Source organism: Nannospalax galili, unplaced genomic scaffold (genome assembly GCF_000622305.1).
Source record: "Nannospalax galili isolate Female #2095 unplaced genomic scaffold, S.galili_v1.0 scaffold597, whole genome shotgun sequence".
In the NCBI taxonomy this organism is placed as follows: Eukaryota; Metazoa; Chordata; class Mammalia; order Rodentia; family Spalacidae; genus Nannospalax; species Nannospalax galili.
The window spans coordinates 290626-313167 of record NW_008339519.1 but is presented as its reverse complement, the minus strand read 5'-3'; the positions used below and the strand labels follow the sequence as shown (position 1 = coordinate 313167).

At 42.8% G+C, this 22542-nt stretch overlaps 1 protein-coding gene across 2 annotated transcripts; it reads right to left on the bottom strand.

Moving 5' to 3' along the window:
* Nucleotides 1-1614: 1614 nt before the first annotated feature.
* On the bottom strand, nt 1615-22312 carry Hddc2 (HD domain containing 2). 2 transcript variants are annotated; one of them, XM_008834254.2, is made up of 6 exons: nt 22192-22312; nt 20873-20994; nt 19191-19293; nt 14406-14474; nt 5738-5876; nt 1615-1982 (listed from the first exon to the last, which is right to left on the bottom strand). In XM_008834254.2, exons 1-6 carry the CDS (start codon nt 22261-22263, stop codon nt 1885-1887), a joined length of 603 nt encoding a protein of 200 aa, XP_008832476.1. In that variant the 5' UTR covers nt 22264-22312; the 3' UTR covers nt 1615-1884. The 2 variants fall into 2 exon arrangements, with proteins under 2 accessions (XP_008832476.1, XP_029419955.1); XM_029564095.1 differs by lacking the exon at nt 1615-1982 and adding an exon at nt 5263-5624.
* Between the last annotated feature and the right edge of the window lie 230 nt (nt 22313-22542).

The window sequence follows — 22542 nt, the reverse complement described above, 5'->3', positions numbered from 1 at the left end:
TTCCAGACAAGCAGCAAGAATCCTCCAAGGACAAAGGGAATGTTTTAAGTGATAATGCTCATATATTTGCAGACAGTCAATAAAGTTAACAACTCTCTTCTCTGTTTTTATTAAAGTTTTATTCACAGAATCATTAATTATTTTTCTTTTTTAGAAACATAGTGCCTCAGAAATAATTTTGTTTGTAACTCATTGTGAATCCCCTTTGGTAGAAAAGTGATGAACTGGGATAATGATTAAGCGACTGCATTAAGTCTGAGTCAGTAGAGGCTTCAAAGCCCCCACGAACTGTGTTAACTATTTATGAAAAGCTGTAGCAGGCAAAACACTGAAAATCAAACTCCAACGCCAGAGAAAAGCCTTCTGGTTATAAAGAGTGGGTTATTTCATATATGTTGTTAAGACAAGAGAAAAAGCTCTATAATGTTGATAGTTGTTTTCCTACTAATTAAATCTTTTAAAATAATGATTTCTGCTTTTTACCTTTTCAATACAACAAATGCGTGTACACGTGTGTTGCTTCTACAGAGATCATGCATCTCACTTTCTGCAGACTGACTATCCATGGCTACCGCAAACTTTCCAAAGAAACAATGCCTAGAATTTTTACCACACCAGGCTCAAAGGCCTTCTTCCAATGGAAATTGCCATTCCAATGAAAGAGAGGTCTGACAGCTCCAGACTGAAGTACCACACAGGCCTGCATGGATGGCTAGTCTTTCTAGACTATTTGATGGTAGGCTATTACTAAAGGTCTGCACAGTGGATTACTTACTCCACAAAAGAGAAATAAAGGGGAGACATGACAGTGTTATACAACCTGAGGCTGAGTTACTCTAGCAATACTCTATTATCACTTGGTAACTATTTCTAAAACCAAGGCCTCTAGATCTGTAAATCATGTAGAAAAAGACACAAAGAGGAAGAACCATGGCACCTGAAATGTTATGCCTCAATTAAGAAAGGATCAGGAAGGACAGACCTGCTAGCAGGCTTGGAAATCTATGACCAGGGCCTGAGGCAAGGCCCAGGGAAATTCAAATCTGGCTCAAGCTGGGCATGCAGTCACACACTGATAATGCCAGCAGTTGGAAAAACAGGAGGATCTTGAGTTTGAGGACCAGCTTGGACCAGACAAGTGAAAGCTTGTCTCAAACAACAACAAAAACCAGACTCAAGAAAGTCATCATGGGCTGGAGAGACGGCTCAGTGATTAAGAACACGTGCTGTTCTTCCAGAGCTCGATTCTTAGCACCCACGTGGCAGCTATACAACCATCTGTAACTCTCCAGTTCCAGTGGAACTGAAGCCTTTTTTGGCCTCTGTGGACTTTGTATAACATGACATGGTGCACTTACATAGATATAGGTAAAACACTCACACACATAAAATAAAAATAATAAATAATAAATATTTTTTAAAAAGTGATCATCTGCTAAGGGTCATTTCACCTGGGGAGAATATGCATTACTAGCATGTTTTCTGGACTTACTATTATGTCTGAGAAGACTCTGTTCTTAAAAGTAATTACGAATAAAATTTCTAACTTTCAGTGAATCTTCTCTTCAAGGATATGTGTTATTAAACCCAAATATGATAATTTAAGACCTCCAATATAAAAATCAAAGTTTAAGGTGTTTAATATTTGTTAGTTCATAAAAAAAGACATTCCCCTCTCCAGTCTTTATGCATCCATTAAGTCTTCATCTGTAGAGTGTTCACAAGCATTTCCTGTTCTGTGGCTTATTTTGGTGCTTGAATCACATCACATTTCTTGCTCAAGTCTAGACAATAGAAAATAGACATATATCTGGGGAAATCACCAGAACAATGGCATGAAACAGAGAAGTAAAACAAAACTATAGGAGAGCAGCAGCGCAGTGCTCAGGAGCCCGGCTTGCTGAAGGCTGAGGCTATGCTTGCATTTCTCTCGGCCTCAAGTTCAGAAACAAGCTGGACTATCTCAGGGTGACTGAATTTTCCTGAAAAAAAAAAAAAAAAAGACATTTCCATATTGACAAAAGAAGATATCCATTCCCTCAGCTTGACCCCACAACATATCAGGGACTCTTTTTCTGTGTGTGCCACACCTCAAAGCAGGAGGTCTAGGGTCCTGAAAAGGGGTAAAGAAGACCACGTTATCTATCAGCCCAGGTGTCACTGAGTGCAAGGGTGAGAATCAGCCAAGAACCATACATTAAGCAGAGCTAGAGGAAACCTCACCAGGCAGCGCTGAAGGCCTCTCCCAAGAGCTACAAGAGAAGCTCAGTTGTGAGAGCCTACAGGGCCGAGATCGTCCTGCTCCTTCCAGAAACTGAAATGAATCGAGGGGATGCAGTACCTACATGTGAAAAGGCAAGCAGGAAAACCGGAAGTAAAGAGGAACACAAAAGCCCCTCTTGCTGCTCTGTAGCAACCAAGCTCCCAGGTCAGTATAGATGGCTAGTGTACAGGTGGCTAGCTAACAAGTCAGAGTCATACACTGACCCACAAGGCCCTAGGAACCTTGGCCCAAAAGCTACTTCTCAAGGCTCATCTCCAACCCTCTTGTTGTCATCTATTCTGTGGTTCCCCAAACACAAAGGTTCAGAAAGCAAAGAGAGAGAAAGAGCGTGCAAAGCTATGATGTGAATTAGAAGGAAAACTAAAGCTAAAGCCTTGGGTAGCCCTCACAACTGTTGTAATAGGGGCCAGTGAGATGGCTCAGTGGGTAAAGGAACTTGCTGCCAAGCCTGACAACCCAAGTTTGATTCCTGGCACCCCCACATGGTAGAAGAGAGAACCAACCCCTCCAAGTTGTCCTTCAACCTCCACACTTGCACTGTGGCATGCCCCTCCAACCCACCAAATAAATAAATGTAAAACAATTTTTTAAGTTGTAACAGTCAAAGCCTACATATATCTTGGTGATTCTTTAATGACACTTTTTCTTAAGCACTGGTTATTAAGATAATGAGAAGCCATTTCTTAGAACACTTTTATTACTTGTATTTACTAACTTTAATAGAAGCAGTGTACCAAAGTCACAGTGCAGTGGGCACGTCACCATCTTTCTAAGTGTAAATTTCTTCCTCAGCAAAATGTGGGATTCAAACTAGACAACCCTTCTGCTCTGTATTTCTTGATTCTGCTCATATTTCCCTTTCTATTTTTCTTTTTAAAAACTTAATGTGTGTAAGTGCTCCTGTACCGTGCAATTCCTGCAAAGGCCACAAGAATAATGCACGTGTCCCCTGGAACTGGAGTTACGGACAGTTGTTAGCCTCTAGGTGGGTGCTGGGAAATGAACCTGGGTCCTCTCAAGAGCAGTCAGTGCTCCTAACCACTGAGCCATCTCTCCAGCCCCCTTTCTATTTTTCTACTGTGACTATTACAATAGAAGATAACTGTAAAATGCAAAGAGTGCCATAAATATGATCTACATTTTAAATTACTGGTGAAATATGCTACTTGGACCCCAGTGGTTGCTTACAACATAGGCCAGCAAACCATGATGGTAAAGAGGCAGACAGTAGATATTCCACACAGCAACTCTGACAGACAATACACAAAGAAAGGGTAGACTTTTAAGAGGTGGGGCCCTAAAGGAGAAAGTGGGGCTCATCTCTGTGTTTTTCAGTTCCGGCCATGCACCATTTACTCCAGCACATCAGCCTTCATGATGTGCTACCACAGGCCCAAAGCAATGAGACCTATCAATCAATCACAACTTAAACCTCCAGAACTACGAGCCAAATGACCCTTCTTCAGTATAGGTTGATTATCTTGGGTATTTTATTAGAGTAAAAGCAGTCCACCAACAAAGGGAGAAAACCAGAAAGGCACAGGTAGGTAGACTGACTACGAGGCAAGTTCTAGATCAAGCACAGACTAAGCAAATAGAGAACAATCAATTTTCACAGGGAGGATTAGGAAAGGAGACCAGAGACATACATGGGTAGACTCAGGTCCCAGGCTTTTCATGTCATTCAACTATGTCAGGGTTTTGTTTTAGAAAGAAGAGTCTGTAAGAGTTTTTAAAATAAACACATCAGGCTGGGGTGTAGCTCAGGTAGAGGTTTGCTTAACATGCATAAGGCCTCAGGCTTGATTTCCCGTCCCCCAAAAAGAGATGATGTCTGTATCTACAAAAGAGATTGGAGTGACAGTTCAGTATGAAGAAACGAGAGCTGTGTCTAGAGCAGAGGAAATGGAGCTGGAAAAAGAGAAAAGGAAAATTGCATCAACTTCATTTGAATGTAAATATATTGGAACCTGGTGAGCCAAGGCTTTCCACTGTGAGGCCACACAAGGATCCCGGTCAGAGAAAGGCCTTGCACTCAGAGATCTCTGAGATGGAGACAGAATACACACTAGAGGTCTCCCAGGAAAGGGAAAGGAACAATATGAACAGCCATCTTTAATACAGTGTTTGGGCCTTTGCTTTGGAAACTATCAAAGGAAAGATAGCTAACAGTGTCAAGGGCTGTTCTAAGCAAATCACACAAATTAACCTACTTCATCCAGACACAACTCTATAATACAGGTCCTATTACTGTCCTGTTTATACTGGTTGATTGAATCTGGAGTCTTACACAGGCCAGGCAAGTGCTCTACTGAGCTACATTCCCAGTCCTTGGTTTTTAAAAGTCTTCTTAGCTGGGCGTGGTGGTGCACGCCTTTAATCTCAGCACTCCGGAGGCAGAGGCAGGCAGATCTCTGTAAGTTCAAGGCCAGCCTGGTCTACATAGTGAGTTCCAGGAGAGCTGGGGCTAAAGACAGGAAAAAAAAAAAAAAAAAAAAAAAAAAAGTCTTTTTATGTAGCTGAGCCTGTCCTCAAACTCACAATCCTCCCGCCTCTACCTCCTGAGTGTTAGGATTTCAGGCATGTGCCACCACATGAGGCTTAATTATCTCCATTATAAAGAAAAGGAAATGTCCTAGCGAGATGGCTCAGAAGTAAAGAGCACTGGCTGCTACTGCAGAGGACCAGGGTTCAGTTCCCAGCACCCATATGGCACCAACATCTATTCTTAACTCTAAGGAATCCAATACTCTCTTCTGGGCCCCTGCAGGTACTGCATGCATATAGTGTAGTACTTACAGGCAGGACTTATACACATAAAAAATAATAATAAAATTTAAAAATGTTTTTAAAAGAAAACAAAAGGAAGACTCAGCTTAAGTGGTTTAATGGAGGTTTAAATAGTTGTTACATAGCATAACCAGGATTCAAACACAAGCACCCTGATCCCAGGGCTGCATTTCAGGGGTTCTATAATGATGAAGGTAACTTGGGCTGTGTGTGTGTGCGGGGTTGGGGGGCGGGGGTGGAGAGGACCTGTTTTAAATCACCGTTTCTACTCAATCTTACATCACCTTCTAAAATACTTACAGATGGGGCCCTTTCACTGGTACTATCTGCTTTTCAAAACATCAACTTTGGACTTAGAAAAAGGAATTCTGATTCCCTTTTTCCTGATAAGGCCACCAGCTCTGAAAGGCCAAGAGATTTCCCAGAGGCACACAGCAGGTAGGTGGCAGAGGCAGAATGTGATCATAGTACTGACTCCAAGGTGGCAGTATTCCCAAGATGTCACAGAACTCTCACCAGAGAAGCTATCATCTTCTTTCCAGATGCTCCACTTGAAAGGGTCAGAAAAGGCAAGCATTGTGGGGGTTCACTAACATACTATTAGTCCCCTAAGATTAGGCCAAACTATAACCGATTATTACTATTGAAAACAGCACTGAGTACCTGCTGTGGAATCGTAGAAGTCTTGCAGCCTCCCTGGCTTACTCTCCAAGTCTTCATACTCTGATGCCTGAAGGATCATTTCACACTGGTCCAGCTGTTTCACAAATCTGGCTTCCGGACTAGATTGGGTCTCGTACTCCTAAGGTAGGGCACATTTATAAAGCATGACCAGGCTGCCTGGTAGGGGATTCTAGGAAGCTCCTATTCAGTACCTGGAGTTAGAGTCAGTTTATGCCATATTCACTACTGAGCCATTTCTCCACTCTGTACAGACACTTATAGGCACTTGACTTAATGGCAGTTTAACTGCAGGACTCTATGCAAAAATGATCATAATCACTTCACAAATCCCACCCAATGCCCTAGAAATATCACTTGATCATCTTAGACATTTTCAAATTCCTCTCTTCCTGTTCAATATCCTGTCTTCATTTCAAGATCCAGATTCCTAAAAGAAAAAATTTAGGGCCAGGCGTGGTAGCACACGCCTTTAATCCCAACACTCAGGAGGCAGAGGCAGGCGGATCTCTGTGAGTTCAAGGCCAGCCTGGTCTACATGGTGAGTTCCAGGACAGCTGGGGCTACAGGGAGACCCTGTTTCAAAAAGACCAAAAAAAAAAAAAGAAAGAAAGAAAAAAAGAAAAAAATTTAAATGCGTGCGTGTTTATGTACACGTTTGTGTGTGTGTGTGTGTGTGTGTGTGTGTGTGTGCAGAAAAAGAGAAAAGGGAAATTGCATCAACCATCCACCTTTTTTTTTTTGGAGACAGACAGGCTCTCTCATTGGCCTGGAGCTCTATGTGAGCAAGGCTGGCTGGAGAGCCCCAGAGATCTGCCTGTCTGTGCTTCCCCAGCCTTGGGCTTGCACACACATGACACCACACCCGGCTTTTATTTCATTTATTTATTTTTCCTTTTCAATTAAAATGGGCTGTGGGGACCAACTTTAGCTCCTCACGTTTGTAAGGCAAGCACTTTACTGACCAGTTCCACCCCAGCCCTAAGATCAAGATCCTTTGATCCACTAGAGTCAAGTAGATGAGTAGATTAAATCTAGTTAACTTCAAGGTGGTTTTTAAATCTTGTGCTCAAAATTTACATTCCCTCAGGGCTGGAGAGATGGCTCAGTGGTCAAGAGGACTGGCCACTCTTGCAGAGGACCAGGGTCGAATCCCAACACCCACATGGTAGCTAAAAGCCATCTGTAAGTCCAGTTCCACGGGATCTGACACCCTCTTCTGACTGACCTCTGAGGGCACTGCCTGTTGTGGGTGCACTTACATATGTGTAGGTAACATATTGAAACATAGTCTCTCCTCATTTTTTAATCGGACTGCCTTTTCCTCTTTAAGCCAATTAATAGGTTTGCTGCTCACTTTTCATTACAGGTTTACCTCAAAATCCTTGTCCTTACTGTCTACCTGGGGTAGAATTAGGTAGGTCCCTCCAGACAGAGCTACTGTGGTGGCACAGCAAGAGTCCGTGGCTTTTACAGACGCTGCTGTGTGTGTTCGTGGCAGGAGGTGGTGAAGGTGCTGGAACGGGAGCAGTCTTTTCGCCCTCCCTCTTCCCACTGTCTCTCCCTCCCCAGTGCTTCTCAGAACAGGACACACTCACACAAGTTCCAATTAATGCTACATGGACTCATTCTTCAATTAAGACCAAAATGTTCCCAACCGGTTTCCCTGCAAAATTCTCATTTGTAATTCCACCCCAGATGTGTTCAGATAATAAGCCTGTCATGTTTCTTGGCAGGATGATGTGATACAAATCACTGAAAGGTTTCTTGGGTTTTATTAGATGCCTGATTCTTATAAAGGCAGCTATTTGGATTTGATAGAGCTGAATCTTGCACAGGGGAATCATTTGAACATGAATCCTCATATATTTTGCTTTATCTCAAAGGCATTTTTAAAAAAAATTACATTTTATTTAAGTGTTCTTTCACATTCATAGTTATATTAAATAAATTCAAGTTTGTGATTTAACTAAAGGAAATGAAATACTCCAAGCAAAGCAATCTAGGATTTCTTTAATATTCAAAGTGAGAAAAAAAATTTCAAGAGCATTAGGAAATTTATTTTATAGTAAATTCTAATGGTTTTACAGAACAGTTTTTAAAGGTATTATCCAATTTTATTTCCCAATAAAGACACATGGGGTCAGCAAGATATCTTAGCAGGTAAACATGTTTGCCACCAAGCCTGATGACCTAAGTTTGATTCTGGAGAACTACATGGTAGAAAGAAAGAACCTATGACCACAAGTTGTCCTCTGACTTCCACACATGTGCTGTGACATGTCCATGCATGCTCGTATACACACACACACACACACACACACACACACACACACTCACACACACAAAACAAAAAATGTAATAATATTTTTTTGTTTAAAAAAGAGGCAAGATAGGGTGAAAAGCACTATAGACAAAGCTCTTAGGGTAAGAATTAGGCTGAGCATTTAGACAAAACTACTCAGAGCTATTCTTAATGTTAGGCCTTAGCTACTGTTAAGAATGACAGGACTGAGAGAAAAGGAAAAGGCTGAAGACAGAAGCAAGAGTCTGCGCCTGCCAGGCTGTGGTTCCATGTGGCATCTTGGCTTATCCTGCATCCTGTGCATCATGTGCAGTTCTCAGCGGGAAAGGCATGCTCAGATTTGCAGTTCAGAAAGATCACTCTAAGTACTGCATGGAGAGCAGAGATTGGCAGTAGGAAGTCAGGTTCTGAGACTCTGTAGCACTAGCAGAAACACAGTCATGCCTAAAATCATGGGGGAGGATGGAGATAAGTGGGAGGATTTGAGAAATAACGGATGAAGAGAAGAAATGAACTAAAACTATATGCAAGTGAGACAGTCCACCTACATCGGCCGGCCCTGCACAAGACCAGCACCTGTCTGGGAGGGAGCACAGGGGAGCAATAGGGTATCTGATGTACCCAGATTATGAGACTCTCAAAAGAGGGAACAGGTGTTCACTACAAGTCTCAAGTTTTCAGAAGAGTTGCCAATACTGAGGGAGATCCTGCATACTCTAGTAGTAGATGAGCAATAGGGTCTTCTGTAAGGTCAGTCCAACCCTAGGACACTCCCCTGCTTGACCCTTGGGGTACCGTCCCAGCACAGGGACCCACATGAAGACGACCTTCTGGGACAAGAATCAAAGTTGAGTGAGGTAAGGGTTATAGAGATGAAAACAGAGAAGATCCAGATAAAGTAGGAAAGGGAACCAAAGTTAGGAAATCCTTAAAAATAAGTCGCCATATTTTCCTAATATTACACGGAAGCACACATACATATGCACACATGTGTGCACACACGCACATACAGAGAGAGAGAGAGAGAGAGAGAGAGAGAGAAAGAGAAAGCAGTAGCTCAGTGTAGTTACAGAAAGCAACTTGTCACCTCACATACAAAATGATGTGAGATAATATATAATTTAGCTCAATTTAGCCATTTCACAAATCACACATTTCAAATCATCATGTACACATCACAAAGGTATACAGTTTTGGCCAATTAAAAATAAATAAAAATTAAGAAACAGAGTCGGACATATTGATTAGTGGTAGAGATTGGTATGCATAAAGCCTTGGGTTTGATCCTAGCACACACACATATACACATACATACACTAAACCCACAAAACAACAACAACCACTCTGAAAAAAAAAAGTGATCTGAACTAAGTTTCCTTCCAACAGTTCGGGAAATATACTTTCAGATCAAAATGAGCATCAGGAAAGCACAGTGGTCACATTCAAACTTACAAGATAAAGAAAGTAGGGCTTGAGAGATGGCTCAGCAGTTAAGAGCACTGGCTGCTCTTGCAGGTTCGATTCCCAGCACCCACATGGTGGCTAACAATTGCCTGTAACTCCAGTTCCAGGGGATCCAACACCTTCTTCTGACTTCCACAGGCACTGCACAATATGGGTGCACTTACATACATGCAGGCAAAAAAACCAAACAAAAACAAAAACAAAAACAAAACACTCATACATATGTCTCCCAGGTGACTGGTTCCTCCGAGGGGCGGGGCCTTCTGCGGAGGATGGACTGGGGAGGGGTTTTCCCCGCCATCTTGGGACGGATGCTGTGAGCCCAGAGAAACGAATGGGGCAGTGGGCATGGAAAGAAAGATGGCTCTGGTGCCTCACCCACGTGGATGCGAGAGGGGGCATTTACCGACCTGGGACGAGACTGTGGGTCCAAGATGCATGGGCGAAAGTTAATGGAGACTATGGGCGGGCTGCGGGAGCATCTGAAGCTGCCGGCTCTGAGCCAGGTTGCAAGTGTGCTTGTGTCTGCGTAAGTTCCCCCATTTACCCCCTCCCTACGTGAGGGCATAAACCATAATAAATTCACATTAAAAAATTATATAGTTTGTCTGACTGTGCAAGAGACCCTGAGAGAATTCTGGAGACAACATAAAATTTTTTATAAAGATTAAAAATCCAAGGGTAACTGTGCATGATAAATATTATCATAAGAGAAATAGAAATTGAAACGAAAGTTAAACTGAAAAGTTTAAAATAATTAAGAAGATATAAAGGACTTCAGAGACATTGACAAGTGTTGACTATAGGCAAAAAAGAACTAACAGAGGTATATAGGAATTTCAGGGAAACAAGCAAAACCAAAAAAAAAACCACCAAGACTTCAATAGAAATTCCTTGAAATTAAATTTTATTTTCATAGTAAATATGTTGGAAATATAGACTAAACACCTAAGGAAACTAACCTAGAATGATCAATACAAATATACATTCTGATAAAAACTACTGGATATAAAAAGAAATTCTTTGGACTCGAATCTGGCATGTAATGAAAATAAAATTATCATAGGACTTTGACAGAAATGCTTTATGTCAAATGAAAGTGAGAGAAAAATACTTAAGATATTTAAGAATATAAACTGGGAGTCAAAGGGTTTTATATCCAGAGAAACTGAACCCTAAAAGAATACAGAGACTCTGAACAACGAGGAAGAATTTAGGGAATGTTCTTTCTCTGCACCCTTCTTGAAGAATCAAACAGAAGCCTCAGACAGCCAAAATGGCTCAGAAGTTGACCTAAGGACCACTGGTGAGTACCAGATATAGTTATTATAGAATGAAAGCTAAACAAGGCTTAGTATCAATGATTAGGTTTTTGACAGTGTATATACAACACAACTATAAAAACAGGGGAAAACAGATAAACAGGGGAAAACTATAAAAACAAGGGAAAAACTGGTTTTCTTCATATGGATTATTGATGGCATATTTAATTATTTTTTGTTCTATATGATTATTGTTCGGAGGTGGAACAAGTAGGAAGAAGGATAAAGCAGTAAGTTTATGAGCTAGTCTAATGTTAGCATCCTCTGGGCACTACATAACCAGGGATCCTGGTACAGGAGGAAGAGCATGCAACATAATATGGAAAAGATTAAATAAAACCCTGGACAACATCTAATGGTTTCTATGAAAATCAGGCCAGTGGCTACCTCTGAGGGAGGGAAGAGGATATGAGACAGGCTCAGAGACAGGCTTCTGGGGTAAAGGACAAAGTTATAAATGTTGACCTGAGTGGCAGATACAGAAATGTTACCCTTCTAGCAACTCATTATGCTATGCATTGGTTTTCACTGTTTTGTTTTCAGTAAAACAGAGACAGGAGGACTGAGGCAGGAGGACAGAGACAGGAGGACTGAGACAGGAGGACTCGGACAGGAGGACTGAGACAGGAAGACAGAGACAGGAGGACTGAGACAGGAGGACGGAGACAGGAGGACTCAGACAGGAGGACTGAGGCAGGAGGACTGAGGCAGGAGGACGGAGACAGGAGGACTGAGACAGGAGGACGGAGACAGGAGGGCGGAGACAGGAGGATGGAGACAGGAGGACTGAGGCAGGAGGACTGAGACAGGAGGATGGAGGATGGAGACAGGAGGACTGAGGCAGGAGGATGGAGACAGGACTGAGACAGGAGGGTGGAGACAGGAGGACTCAGACAGGAGGACTGAGGCAGGAGAACTCGGACAGGAGGACTCAGACAGGAGGACTGAGGCAGGAGGACTGAGGCAGGAGGACTAAGGCAGGAGGTCTGACAGGAGGACTCAGACAGGAGGACTCAGACAGGAGGACTGAGGCAGGAGGACTGAGGCAGGAGGACTGAGACAGGAGGACTCAGACAGGAAGACTCAGTCAGGAGGACTGAGGCAGGAGGATGGAGACAGGAGGACTCAGACAGGAGGACTCAGACAGGAGGACGGCTGGGCTTACTAGGTGCTGGCCTAGCTCCAGGTTCAGTGAGAAATCCTGTCTCAAGGGAGTAAAACAGAATGATAGAACTGGATACCCAACATCCTCCACTGGTCTCTGCATGAGAACTCCCAAGTATGCATACACTATATACATCCATTACTACACATGCGCACACACACAAATTAAGAAAGAAAAATCAGGAAACGGTGTATCAAAGACCTGAGGGATGAGACTAAGTAAGGGAGCAGAGAATTCTCATGCAACCAAGGTGCCAGATGGCACATGGACAAAGGGCTTGCTAGAATAAGCCAAATAGAAGCCATGTGCTATCTTAGCAAAAGCAGAGACTAGTGGGGCTGGTGGTCACACGGTGGTGGGCTTCAAGGAATAGAGACAGGGAATACAGGTAAGTCTTTTTTTACCTGTTTAGTCATGAAGGGAGGTAGGAAACTGTGGCAACCTGGGAGGTTTGTTTCAGAAAAACAATTGCATGAGTGGATCCAAAGCCAGAAAAGTTCCTACTAAAGAAAAGGAAAAGGGGGCTGGAGAGATGGCTCAGTGGTTATGAGCACTGACTGCTCTTGCGGAGGATCCAGGTTTGATTCCCAGCACCCAAATAGTGGCTAACAACTGTCCTTACCTCCAGTTCCAGGAGAATCTGACACTCTCTTCTGACCTCTGCTGGCACTGCATGACATGGGTACACTTCCATACATGCAGGCAATACACTCATACACACGAAATAAAAATAAGTAAGATTTTTTTTTTTAAAAGAAAAGATGATTTGCTGTAAGTCAAGAGAGGGAGTCAGGAAAGGTGGCTGCTTGAAGAAAGCAATGGATGCCCATTTTGCTTGGACTACAGGAAGTGTCTGAGGTGTTTCAGGAGTGCCAGCAGCCCTGCAGGCGATACCTGGAGGCCAGGCCAGGCCAGGCCAGGATACAACTCACAAAGGTGGGAAGGGACACTACCACAGCACTCTGCCACCCATGGTAGGACTGAAGAAGACAAAAGGCTCAGGCTTGGGTTTCCTAAGCAACAAAAGAACAAGAAATCCCAGCAGGGGATTTTGGGTCCATGAAGCCATGTGCTATCTTAGCAAAAGCAGAGACTAGTGGGGCTGGTGGTCACACGGTGGTGGGCTTCAAGGAATAGAGACAGGGAATACAGGTAAGTCTTTTTTTACCTGTTTAGTCATGAAGGGAGGTAGGAAACTGTGGCAACCTGGGAGGTTTGCTTCAGGACCCGATTCTGGGTCCTGAAAATGCGAGAAGGGAAAGGAAGAGAAGGGGCCGATGGGAACACTGGCCTGAAGGGAAGCTCTGACATTGGTGAAGCTGGTCTTTCACATCTTCCATCCTCTGACCTCTTAGTGGCTCTTCTACCAGCACTCTGAGGCACTGAGAAGACATTTTTTTACAAAGGTACATGCTACATCTCCAGTTGATTGAATATCTAATCTAACAATAGTGCGAGAAAACTTAGGGTAGAAAAGAACCCAAGGACAGGTAATCGCACCAGGCATTTTGCATAGGAGAGTGGCTTCCTATTTCTTCAAAACGTAATGCAGGTGATGGGGCAGATACTTTTCTGTAATACCTTCACAATTCAGAGAGTACTGACCACTATACGATCATGACATTCTGGGAAACTTTCAAAAACAAAATAAACATGCTTTGCTTTGGCTTACTGAAGTACAATTTCACACTTTTATGGTGAAAGATACCTTGTAATCAAGAATGCTTAATTCCTTTAAATACATGTGACCCCCTGGGCTGACAGGTGTTCAAAGTGCTGAAGAGCTGTGGTGATCAGCTGGTATTTTCTACATAGTAGCATTATCCTAAGTTTTACAGGTATCAAATGACCAACTTCTAAAACCAAAATCAGGATACAAGTACTGAAGACAGAAAATAAGACATGGACTAGAGACAGAAATAGAACTTACTATGTGCCAGACAGTGATCTAAGTGCACTACATATATTAATAACTTTATTGCCCATGTTTATATAATGTCATATCACTAATAAAGAAATTGAAGCTGGAAGAAATTAAATTTCCCTAAGTCACACAGCTAATAAACAAGAAAACCAGAATTTGAAGGCTGGACATCTGATATTGGAACCCATATACTAACATTAAATATAAATTACCAAATGCATCAGTTGCTATGGTTCCTATTCTAGGTGTGGGTAGGTGACCGCAGGCAAAGCAGCAGGAAATGGAGCTCTGTACCAAGCATTGTGGTGGCAAGAAAAGTAGAGATTATGAGACAGAAAACTTCCATCATCAGCATGGAGAAACTGGGAGGTGTGACAAGAATAAATCAGAGTGACCTTTTAGTTAGTGACCTAACTAAAATACCAATGAGCCAGTAACTAAATACAAAGCAACCCAGTGCATATACTTACTTCCCAAAGTTCATAGAGTTCCTTCCTGAGGTCCTCTGGCAAGAGCTGGGTTATTTGTCTCATAGCCTCCTGAAAGATGGAACCATTATTTGCATTTTGCCTATATTCATCTCAACTAACATCTAGTCTATAAAAGTCAAATAACAGGCTCAGATTCTTTCAGATACTCCTAGTAGAATAAACTGCCATTTACTGGTATCAATTTTTTTTTGGTATTACATTCATTTCCATCATATCTATTCCTGTAAAATTTGAACTACCACACATAGAGGAAATTATTGTCAATGATATAAAAGAAGTTATACCATTTTTGAGGTTCACAGATTCCCAGGTTGCATCACTGAATACTTCTGTCCTCTCTGCAGAGATGCATCCCAGCATCCCAAGAGGCTGCCACATGGGCTTTCAACAGCACTCACAGAAAGCACGCTTCCGTCCCACACTGAAAATTGCCCACACAGTTCTACCATGCTTCATTCCATCTCCTGCCCGCCCTGATCATAGTGTCAAACAGCAGGATAGTGACCAGCTGAGTCAGACTTACTGTGTCTACAGTAACTGCCTGAGGGAATGACCTTGAAACTCACTCACACCTGGCCACTCTGGGGCCTTTCCACGATGTGCCCAGCAAAGGCTAAAGCCACTTCCCTCATCACAAGAGGCATGAGAGTTAGCCAAACCTCAGAGAAAATCTGAACAGAGAGTTAGAGAACAGAAGGTGCTCCGTACTTATTTATAAATATAAGTCCCAAGTATTACCTGTACTCCAGCCTCTTCATTTTAATTGCTCTGGTATTCACCTAAGCATCACATTTTAAGCGCAACTCACTTCCAAATGGCCTCAAATTCCTTCACTAACTCATCCTGTTTACCCCTTACTTTGCTTCAGTGCTAAAATAATGAAAGGTTAAACTCTTTGAAAAGAATAAGCTATAAGAATCAATATTAGTGCCAGGCATGGTGGCACATGCCTTTAGTCCCAGCACCCAGCAGAGGCAAGTGGATCTCTGTGAATTGGAGGCCAGCCTGGTCTACATAGTGAGTTCCAGGCCAGCTGGGGCTACAGGAAGACCATGTTTCAAAAAGACCAAAAAACCAAAACAAAACAAACAAACAAACAAAAACCCCAAACCTCAATATTAGTATTGTTAAGGCAGTAAGTAATGTAAGATAAAATGATGTGTTGGAGAAAAGCAATGAAAAGGAAAATGGGTATTTTTGTGTGTAAGTTACAGGGAGGAAAACGTCTTATAGAATACCTCTGCACCAGAGTAAATGTATTTACCAGCAGTAGCAATGCGCTCTTAGAATTAACACCACCATCCTGAACAGCTGCAGCATCACACCACCCTTACCCACATAAAATTTGTCTTATACTTGCATTATTCTTTGCTTCTTTCTCATGAATCTCAAAATATTTGAGAAAATACATGTTTACAACTAAAAGTGTCTCAACAAATATTGTTTTTCTCTGTTATTCCAGAAACACAGGTTTGTCCATGTCTTTGAGAAGAATGTACCAAATGATATTTATATGCAGGTCTGTTACAGACAAGGATTTCTTTTACTGCCTCTTCTTAGCTGATGCACCCAGCACTGAGCATGGCAGGGCACACAGGCATTGGCTCCCTCCTGTGAGACGGCTATTCCTCTCCATGCAGTCCAAGACTGAATTCTTTTTGGAGATCACTTCATTCAAACACTGACACATTAATAGTTTCCTACTGATTAAAATCACCATATTCTTTGAAAAAAAAAAAAAAAACAGACAACAAAACTAACACATTACTCTCCTCTTGAAGCTGAGATTTTTCTGGATCCAAACTCATCAACATCACTTGTTATATAATGAGAATTACAGTTTCATGACTTCTCAGTCAATAGTCCTTATATCATATACCACAGAATAATGCCTTCCTTTTAAAATTAGCTCTGAGATCAGCTTCAGTGGAGTCCATGGCTGAATGTGTGTCCTTTCCTCTTCTGGTCACAAGCCCAAGACCTTCACTTCTATACTCTCATTCTCGCTTAGTCATAAATTTTGAGAGGTGATGCCCCTAGCTTCTTCCTCTGCTAGCAAAGTATGTCAGGAATTTGCCTACCCTGAGCTGAGTGAAGCTTTCAGCAAATCTGTGTCGGTTTTGTGGCAAGCACCTGCAAAGCATCACTTGTCACTCCTACACTGTATGGCTGAGCAGTGTGGTGGCTCACTGCACACTGCAGGTCCAGACTGGACCTGAAACCTGCCTTGGCATTTACTAACTGAAGAGTCCCGACCGAGTTACTTAACCGTTTTTGTCCTGCAGTTTTCTCACTTGTAATGATGGTACCTTCCTAGGGGGGTAGCTGTGAAAACTCAATGTTTGCATACACAGTACTAGTACTTACAACTTGGCACATATCAGGCCTCTAAAAATGTTTACTTGTTTTTTAAGTTTTTCCCATTCTGCCATCACTCCCATAATAAAAGCCCATTCTTCTTTTGCCTCCAGTGCTCTGTCTACTTTACTCCTCATAGATACTTAGAAACCACAATTCTACTCTCCATTTTAATAAGCTATTTTCTTTGCAAAGGAATGTAGCTGGCCACTGCTACAACTAGCCTCTAAGTCCATCCTAAGTCCCCATGATTGTTGTCAGGCAATGCTGGCCAGTTCAGGTTATAATAAGTTTATGTTAAAACGCTGAGGAAGGGAGTGGCTAGACTACAAGAATCGCTTTTAGCTCCGTTCTAGAGTTTTGTCTTCTACGTACTCATTCTGCCTTTTATCTTAATACCTAATATCCTCTAAAACAATCACCCTTCCAATTTACCAAGTATTTTTCCTCCCTTTTCCTTCAGTATAAAGCCTAGCCAATCCAGTTGAGAAATTTCTGGGCAAATGATGCTTCTGATTCTCATTGAACATGTTCCTCCTTCAGCCAAAAATCCCTCATTTAATTATCTTGATGCATGTCTCAGAAAGCTGGACCTTGTTCATAAACACCATCTGCATAAAGAATCCTGATCTTCCTGTTCCTAAACCTTGACCAGCAGCAGAAAGAGGCAATGGAGGATCAGCACTCTCCCAGCCTTTGGCTTCTAAGCCAAGAACCCGATGTTCTTAAGATGCCTCCCTGATTCCTTCTGCCAATGATATTTGCTCCTCTATGAATCAGCAGGAGTAGGCAACAGCAAGAAGGCTGACTGGGGCCAGAAAGGTTTCCTTCCTAGCCAGGCTATGCATGCATGAAGACAGCTGCACCTTCTGACTGTTCAGGATCCTGTGCCCCTCCTTGCGGTGACACTGTCAGGACAGTCGTAGGCTTTCTCCCCTTCACTGGAGCTCCTTCACATTCATGATGGTTCTTCTTCAAAAGGTTCTTATTGCTACTCTGTGGAGCAAATCCTTATGCACCTCCAGAGGGATGGTTTTGTCTCTTCCTGTGCTCTTCACTTTAAGGTCTACGGTAATCTTCAGGCTCTTCGTGCTCTCGCTACACTGTCCATATTTATACACAAATGAAACTACCGCCCTCAAATGAGCTGTATGACAGAAGCTTCTTTTCCCATCCTTTCCTTCCAGGTCACACTTCATTACCCACCATCCTCTGGTTCAGGTGCCACTTCCTTTCTTAGACTCTCAAGCAAAGTGCTTCCTTTTTGCAAGCTAAGAATTTATTTCATGACAGTCTGGGTTCATTTTGAGAAATATTTCCTTCCTTCTCCTTCTGCCTTGATAGTCAAGACTATATTTTGGAGCCACACTTTGGAAGGAAGAGGGAAACATCCCTGTACTATTTCCATTATGCCCATATTTCAGGTTTGGAACCTATGTTACTTCTAATTCTCTGTGGAGCTTGTTTCTAGAGGGGCAAAAACCCTATTGGCTGAGCTCTGGACTCAATCAGTTCTGAAAGCAGCTACTGAAGTCCACCTCCTCTGTTAAACCATCTCAATAAAGGCTTCCTTCCTAAGTCATTTAGGACCAATATCAAAGACCTTCAAGAGACGTAGTATGTAATAATTACTGCATTGGAAACCAGCCCTTCATCATTTAGAAAAAGAAGTAAAAGAAAAAAAAAGGCTTCCTGGATTTTTCAGCCTCTTTACATAGGCCCTGATATGATATTTTATAAACATCACTTATTTCTTTGAATGTAAATATTTTCCTTTACTATTTTTACTTCCAGCTTCTAAAAGACTAATTTAAATTTCCTAAGTAGAAAATTATAATAATGATTATGTTGCGATTTTGAGAATTTTTCTCCAAAGAGTCCAAATATGGGGATAACTTCCACAAACTCATTGAAGTTCCAGCTATTTCTGTTATTCTAATAGAATCATCTATGTATGCAAACTAACAAGAACCAAAACAAACACACCTGTGCCCATGTCAAACAAGGCTGAAGGCAGACATACATTCCATTCGTATGTGAAACAAGGCTGAGAATAAGCTAAAACCAATTTGTTGATGATATAATCATCAAGAAATCCCTGCTTCTAGAAGACTGTAACCTCCTAAAACAGTAGATATGAACAACTTATACCTCAAGACCCTCTTGAAGATCTCATACTATTTCCACCAAATCTAAGCTATTAAGTCCCAAACTCTAAGCAGCTGCAGCTAGCTGTGGATATCAGGTTATTATCTGCACACCCTGGTCCTCAGACACTGAACATAATCTCTCTGACCTTCCCCTTCTGAGACTGGTTAGGTGGTGTCACCTCCCTCACTGCAACAGGGTGACGTAGCTTTGTTTCAGCAATGATGGTCTTTTGCAGAGTCAACAATCAACACTGACCTCCTCTTGCTTGTGTTTTTCTTCTTTGGGGATGTTATCTGCTGGTGCTATGTCCCCAACGATGCATTCTGCCATATCGTGAACCAGGGCCAGGCGGATACATCTGACCAGGCAAGAAATGTTGAATAATTACACAGAATTGCATTCACTACTAGTTTCTTTTCTATACTATTTTGAAATTACATAATATGTTTTTCTTTCTCCACCCTCATGAATATTTTAATATAGTATTTTCCAAAGTAATGATATTCCACCAGCCTACATGAGTTCTAAATCAAAATTGCTAGTGAATATTTAACATAATACTTGAAGAGTACAGGGGAAATGGCATTAATTTTTTTTAATGGCTGGTTTCAAAACTCTCAATTAGGAGGTTAAAAACTTCAACTGACAAAGCCAGATGATCTAGTTGTATACAAAATTTAGAAATGATTAGTCCCTCTAATGTCCCAGTACACAGCTCATCCACATACAAGCTAATGGATGCAGCTGTACAGGTACAGTTTTGAATTTGGCTACCAACCCTCACTAGCTATGGGACATTTACCAAATTACTTACTTTGTTTTTTCACTCTTAATTTTATTGTGTATAAAAGGGAATGCTAGGGAACGTAACTTGGTAGTAGAGCATGGGGCTTACCATGCATGAGTTCAATCCCTAGCATCATAAGCATTACATCACAGGGTAATGTGCAAATTAAGTTTAATAAATTATGTTCCTGATACATGCTGATCATTTAACACCTGGCAACGATTATTAGTGACTATGATAATAATCATCAGAATGACAAAGGCAAGTGACTGACGAGGTAGATGCCTCAGAACAACCGGCTGTTTTGCTTTGTTACTTTTCAACAAAAGGCCCGGCAGACTCCTAGGCTTCCCTGCTTCAGGTTTATTTACTGTACAGTTCAAATCTCATACTGTCCCTAAATTCATCTCTATATGACTTCCTTTTGTCTTGTGCCATTTGCCAAAAGAGGACTCTCCAGGCTCCCCAGTAAACGCTTTGCTGTAACCAAATTGGATTCCTTCTCCTTTCTAAGGCTCTCCTTGGTTTCCTACCTTGGGGCTTTGTTTCTGGCTCTTGCCATTCCTTCTACTACTTCCTGACTCGCATCAACCCTTTAGAGCTCAACTCAGAGATGACTCTCCTCCCTGAAGAGCAACCAAGAGTCGGTGATCTCCACTACTACCCCAGCTTATTTCGTGATTTGTACAGAAGCTACTTTGGGCCTGCGTAATTCATTTGTCTTTTATGTTCTGTGGTCCCAAAGCATTTAAAATACTTATTGATTAACAAAAGGGGCTACCACTTCCTCAGTTATATACTGCCCATAGAACCCCAAAATGTTACCTCACAAATGGGTGCTGCTATTCATAAAAGCTGGTAGATAAAAGTCAATGTGCTCATGCAAGGATAGAATTTTACCCATACCTACAAGGACCTAACTTCATATTTACGCTTCCTCTCAGAGCAAGGCAGACCCCATCAACAGAAAAGTAACTGCAGTGTACAATATGTGAAGCAATCCTCACAGAGTTCTTCTGAATCTGTGAGACTGGCTTCAAATACATTTTTTTTAGCAAACCTACAAGAAATTGACAGGGTCTCAGTCATGAAAAGCAGTACTCACCCACAGACCAGAGACCTTCATACATATCAAAATTCCATAAGTTACCTATCTTTGTTAAGATGGTCATCTTTGGTGACCATAGCCATAATTGCCATCCGGTACATGTGATCTGATACACTCTCTGGCTTTTCCACATTTCTGTATACCCAGCCGGTCCGTGGGACTCTCTAAAAAACAAGATGAAGAATTAAAAACAAACACCACCACCACAACCAAAAATACCCACAGGTATTTTCACCATCAGACAGGGTCATGGGTTCAGAACCTATTAAAAAAAATGCTTTACTTGGGTCTGGAGAGATGGTTCAGTGGTTAGAGAGCGCTGGCTACTCTTGCAGGGGACCCAGGCTTGGTTCCCACCTCCCCGGGCATTGCATGACATGGGTACACTTACATACGTGCAGCCAATATACATACACATAAAAAAATTTTTAATTAAAAAAATTTAAAAATTAAAAATGCTTTATTTAATCAACCCCAGTAATCTGCATCTGATATGAAACTAGTGAGTGAGCAAAAAAAAAAAAAAAACCTATTCCCAAGGCACACAAAGCCGCTATTCCGTGGGGCATACATACACAAGGTTTTAGACATAAAAGCAAAACTGGTGACAGGCATGGTGATGCAGGCCTGTAACCCTAGCCCTCAAGAGGTAGAGGCAAACCAGGAGCTCAAGGCTGCTAGCCTGTGCTACACAGGAAGACTTTGTCTCAACACAACGACCCTGTTTTTTCCTAAACACAAGAGTAGTAGTTCTTTTGCTGTCAAGCGATCCCATTTGACACAAGTAGAAAATACCAGAATGAAGGGCTGGAACATGAACATGTGATAGACTTGCAAATTCCGAGGCATAAGGGATAAAGGATCTATCTCTAGACTCAGATCATGGGGTGATCCTCTCAGTCTGCACTTCTGAGAGTTCTTCACTTCTGAAGAATTTCAAAAACAGTAGTCACTGTCATGAAACAGGTGATGTTTAAACTTGGGGAAATCTGCAAAACCACTGTCACTCGGGGATGGGCATGCAGATACTGTATTAGGTTCAAGGTCTGTTACTTCCGGAAGTAACTGGGACAGAGAAACTCCTCCGCGCATCCTCCGGGCTGATGCGCTCGGCTCCTCCCGCCAGGTGCTCAGCAGCACCGCACAGCTCTGGGGTCCGGGATGGGCGCGGAGCCTCGGGACCCGCCGGGACGGAGCAGGCCCAAGTGTACGCACCCGCCGCGGCCTGGTCGCGCCTCCAGCCGCCACTCCATCCCAATGACTCCTTCCCTCCCATCCCCCAGGCCGCGCGGGGCAAGAGCGGGAGCCGGAATCACAGCACGCGCCACCTCCAGGCCACAGCCCGCAGCCCCGGCGCTCACCTTGAGCTGCCCTACCAGCCGCAGAAACTGCAGCAGCGGTCGGGCCCCAAGGCCTGAGGAACCCGAAGCCATGCCGCACCAGCAGCGTGCAACGCGGAGTCCCTCCTCTCCCTCCTCGGCTCCTCCCCTCCCCTCCCTTCCCCTCCCCTCCCATCCCCTCACCTTTTTGGCTCCTCCCCTCCCTCCTCAGCCCCTCCTCCCCCGTCCTCGGCCCCTCCTCCCCATCCGGCTCCTCCCCTTCCCCTCTGACTCCTTCCCTCCCTCCTCCTCCCTCCTCGGCTCCTCCCCTCCCCCCCTCCAGCTCCTCCTCCGACTCCTCTCCGCCCTCCTCCGGATTTCCTTCCCTCCCTC